This window comes from Octopus bimaculoides, chromosome 14 (assembly GCF_046866305.1).
Source record: "Octopus bimaculoides isolate indiv1 chromosome 14, ASM4686630v1, whole genome shotgun sequence".
Classification (NCBI taxonomy): Eukaryota; Metazoa; Mollusca; class Cephalopoda; order Octopoda; family Octopodidae; genus Octopus; species Octopus bimaculoides.
The window spans coordinates 4,624,376-4,629,735 of record NC_142941.1 but is presented as its reverse complement, the minus strand read 5'-3'; the positions used below and the strand labels follow the sequence as shown (position 1 = coordinate 4,629,735).

Sequence of the window (5,360 nt, the reverse complement as noted above, 5' to 3'; positions counted from 1 at the left end):
AAATAAAAGACGGGATGGTCACAGCCGGAATATCTTTTGATCCTTGCTCTCATGGATCAATATTGACTTGAGGCTGGAGATACATTGACGACAGCATTATATATTTATAGCTGTGCACATTGACTTTCAACGTGACATATTTTTGTCCAGATATGTATAGAACACAGACACACACACACGCACATACACACACATACACATATATACATAAATATATACATATAAACATATATAAAAATCATATATATATATATATATATATATATATATATATATATATATATATGGATTATATATATATTTCCTCGTAACCTAGCGGTTCGGCAAAAGAGATCGATAGAATAAGTACTAGGCTTCCAAAGAATAAGTCCTGGAGTCGATTTGCTCGACTAAAAGGCGGTGCTCCAGCATGACTGAAACAAGTAAAAGAGTAAAAGAGTATATATATATATATATACATATACATTTCCAAGTAATATATATATATACATACATATATGTGTGTGTATATATATATATATATATATATATATATATATATATATATATATATCCCATTGTAACCTTCCAAAAATGTCAAAAGCCACAATTTATGTTAAATAAATGTTGGTGAGAGTTTTTTTGTTTTTTGTTTTTGGTGGTGTTTTGGGGTTGTAGGTTATCTCCCCTTGTTTTTTGTTTTTGTTTATATTGTTGCAATGGAGTGACAAGCCGTGCACAGATGATCGTCCAGCCTCCTCCAACATCGCGGTGAGGGCAGACAAGGCTAGAGCCATCACACCGCATCCACCCATCATCAACATCTCACTCTTTTGTGTTCTGACTCGCTTTCCTCGTAGATCCCTTTATATATATATATATATATTTATCGTTGTTAACTGCAAAATTATTTGTTAAAATTCGTTACCTTCCTGTCCGGTTTCGAGCGGATCCCGGGAGACAGAGACAGACAGAGAGAGAAATACTGGGTGACAGGAAAAAGGAGACAGAAGACATTTGGACAATCTGAAGACGAAGAAGGAAAAGAACCAGCCCAAAAAACGAACGGTGAGATAGAGATAACGAGAGAGAGAGAGAAAGACGAAACCTAAGAAGAGGCGAGCGAGCAGTGAACTCGTCCCAAATATATACCCTCGAGATAGAATTTTCCCTTCATCTTTCATATGTAAGTAAGATATTGTCTCGCCACCTTATAGTTATATCTTGTCTGTTGCTGTTATTCTTGCTAAATTTAGTTTTTTTTTTTTTTTCGTGCCAAACGCCAAAGTGCTCAATTCACACCTAGGTTACTAATTACCAAATCTGTTATAATGAGTTGCATTACATTGTTAAGTCAATTGCACGAAACCCTTAGCTATGATGATACGAGCCTGATTACATGTATATATATATATATATATATATATATATATATATATATATAGACACATTCATATATACATACATACATACATATATATATATATATATATATATATATATATATATGTATGTATGTATACACTGTCTAGTGTCTCCTAGACATACCTATTTGTTGTATCGATTTGAAGCGAGAATAGTAAATGGATTGATTGATCTTTTTTCCATACAAATTCTGTTTATTTTCGTCATCGATATGTATATATATATATATATATATATATATATATATATATATATATATATATATAAATAATACGATACAGTTTTGCTGTGTGTGTAGTGAGGACGTTTACTCTTCACAAAAAAATAAACGGTACACCATTATTCAGTTCCAGTCTTTTTGTATGGCGCCACAGAAAAGGCCAGGATTCTTTCACAGACATCCTATATGCTCGGCTGATTCAGATAAATTTGGTCCACCAGTATGAAAATGAGCTCGAAATGCCGAGAGACATACACTAACATAATATATTACTATTACACCTCTGCGTGTATATATGTGTGTGTATATGAAAGAGAGAGTTTATTTATGTGTGCGTGTACGTCTGCTTGTGTTCGTATATTAATGACAATCGGAGAGTATATGAATGTAAATATACATCTGTATAAATAATTCTTTTTATATATATGCATACGTGTGCATATATATATGTGTTAATGCATCTCTGTGTATATGGAATATGTATATATATATATAAATATGAACGTGTGAATGTGTGTGTGTGTGTGTGTATTCGTGACAGGTTGAAGACAAATGACCTGTGTGAAGAAGAATCAAGTTCGTTTTCCACCAGACCAGGTTAGACTCCACCAAAATCTGATTTGTTACAAATATTCAAAAGCATTCAATGTTCTCACATCTTTCCTGCTCCACATTGGCCTTACTTAAATCCATCCATCCACCCATCTATCTATCTATCTGTATCTATCTATCTATCCGTCCATCTATCTATCCATCCATCTATCTATCTATCTATCTATCTATCTATCTATTTGTTTGTCTGTCTATAGATATACATATGTCTGCAAGATGAAGTATATATATATATATATACATACATACATGTGTGTTTGTATGTGTGTGTATATATATATATATATATATATATATATATATATATATATACAGACCAGTTGTGTAAAACTTATCAGTAATGTACCTATATTGACTCCTAGAAACAGCTGTAAGCTAAATTTATTCTAATAAAGGGAAAATATGTAATGACCATTATCTATAGCTTGTTTTATATATCATCATCGCCATTTAGTGTCTGTGTTCCATACTGGCATCGGTTAGATGGCTTGACTAGAACTTGTAAGCCAGAGAGCTGCATCAGGTTCCAGTCTGACTTTGGCTTGGTCGCAAAAGCCCGATGCCCTTCCTAATGCCAACCACTCCAAGAGTGTAGTGGGTGCTTTTTACATGTCCCCAGCACAGGTGCTTCTCTGTGTCACTGACACAGAGACTGTTACGTGTCACCAGCACCAGCCACAACTACGATTTCACTTGACTTAACAAGGCTTCTGAAGCACAGCAAATTGCCAAAGGTTATAATCTCTTGATACACACGAGGGTGAGTCAAAAAGTAATGCCATTTTGTTTAGGACAGGTATAATTACCAACACAGGAACATGTATCATACATCAAAATGAAGCTGGTCCTCTGTGGATCACATCCCTACTTCTCAACATAGTCACCGTTTCTCTCAATAGCAATGTTCCACCTTCGAATGAGAGCATGTATCCCTGCCCCGTAAAATTCCGTGTTGACTGTTCTTTGACTGAGGTGCAGTTTTCTTATGCTATTACTCACGAGTAGCTAAGTAGATTACATCAACTCCAGGCCTCAACTGGTATTTATTTTATCATATATACAGTGTGGACCAAAAGTCACGCACCAAAACATTTAACATTTTATTTATTTTCTGTTAGTTATTATTATTATAATTATTATCATTCATTTTGTTCATTATGTACAAGTACATGTGTATTCTCATCGTTATTTATTTTATTCAATTTTAGAAAAACTGAAGCTTGTCTTTGACAATTCCACAGTGAATTGAACCTGCTTTGTAAATGACTTTTGGCCCACCCTGTATATCATATATATATATATATATGTATATACATATTTCATATATTATCCTCTGTCCTTATACTCTCTTACACAAACTTGAGAACTTGATGGTATCTTGAAGGTATACCTGCACCTATCCATATATGCACTTTTACCCATTTCAACCGGCAAGCTGTTTGCCATACTGGAGCATTGCTATTGTTGTGGCTACACTTTTACTAACCCCTTCTTTTTGCTTGATTTTTTGGTGAACGAGCAAGTTTGATGTTGATTGCCCTCATTTGCATTCCTTGTCGTTAGGTAGGTTCATTTCCGTCAATTGGATGTCCAGATATCTTTCAAAAGCATTGACATTGACATCATGTAGATTTCTCAGGCTTTTTTGACAGAATATTGAAAAGCTGTGGGGCCGTTGAAACCTAAAGTGTTGCACTTAACTGGTTTTAACTCAAGACAGCAAAGGTGTGGAGCTTGGAATTTACCAACATTTCAAACTGCCATGGCTTATTACTGGGAAACTGAGGGATGTTTGTGATGAACCACAAGTGGTACATCTGGCACTTGACATGTTAAATTGCATATTGTTGTCTTCATGCTATTTGTATTTTAGTAGTTTTGTTGTAAGTAAGGAGTATCACCAGGGTTCTTTATTGTCTGTGTTGTTAGGTTGAGGAAAAAGTCCATGTACCGTGTTTTGAAGCATAGCTATAATGTTAGACATAACACTAGACATAATGCATCATTACATACTGGTTTCAAATTTTGACACAAGACTCAAAATTAGAACGTGCTCTCTGCACTTGAATGCCCTTTCTGTTGCCAACTCTCACCTGTTTCCAAACAAGGTAATATTTCTTCATGGCTGCACATGTCTTTGTAGAATATTATTTCCTTGAAGTGTGCACACTTACATCTGCCTATGTCCACCTTCCAGAGGAATCACACAGTGCTCTCTTCATTCTCTTTAGTCTTCTGTGTTGATCTTGTCAGAGAAACTTCTCTCATGTGCTGGAGCTGAGACGGGGCTTCCATTAGTCAGAAACGACAATTGGCACCGTCAACTCACCACCAAGTCTTCTCTACTTGGCATCCCCACTCCCCACATATTTCTTGATCATCCTCTTCCACAGGCTTTATCCACACTCTGTTGTACATGCTTTAATCATATCACATATAATTTGTGTATTTAATATAATATAATATAATATATATATATATATATATATATATATATATATATATATATATATTACAATTAAAAGGGTAAAGGATTATCAATTTATTAATTTATTAATAAATTAATAATTAATAATTTTTACCAAGCCCTTCGGTATGAAAACACCATTATCGGTGAAGAACTTATTTAAAAGTTCTTATACATTTATAAACATAATTAAGGGATCAGCAACAGTTGCTTCACCACATACCGAAGTTCAGAAATAGCAGCTAAAGTGCTGAAACTTTAGGTGCTATTTCTAAACTTCCGTATGTGGTGAAGCAACTGTTGCTGATCCTTTAATTATGTTTATATATATATATATATATATATATATACAAACATGTAATGTATAACATCTATAATATATGTACAATATGTACATGTGTGTGTACAGCCACCGCTTCCATTGTATTTATTTATCTATTTATTTATTTGTCGTTGTTGTTGTCTTTGTAGGATCTCCCAAAAGCCAAACAGCAGACAGTTGATGCTGAATCAGAGCCAGGAGATGATGGGGTACACAAACAGAGCCACTACTGGTGCCACTCCAGGTACGACGACGACCACCACCACGACAAGCACCACCAACACCACCAACCAGGTACCTGGTGTGATGTTCTGTATGCAGTCGCCCCAGTTTCC

General features: G+C 34.7%; 1 protein-coding gene across 2 annotated transcripts in view; it reads left to right on the top strand.

Annotated features, from left to right (window-relative positions):
• The first annotated feature begins 675 nt into the window (after positions 1–675).
• The window catches only part of LOC128249413 (uncharacterized), a 10,092-nt gene continuing 5,407 nt past the window's right edge, over positions 676–5,360 (top strand). For both annotated transcript variants that reach the window (XR_016244359.1, XM_089363219.1), the window contains exons 1-2: positions 676–1,165; positions 5,175–5,360. The exon at positions 5,175–5,360 is cut by the window's right edge. Coding sequence is in view for 1 of the 2 variants with exons in the window: in XM_089363219.1 (XP_089219345.1) it covers positions 1,164–1,165; positions 5,175–5,360 (188 nt within the window). In the remaining variant the exon portion in view is untranslated. The remainder of the gene's footprint in view (positions 1,166–5,174) is intronic.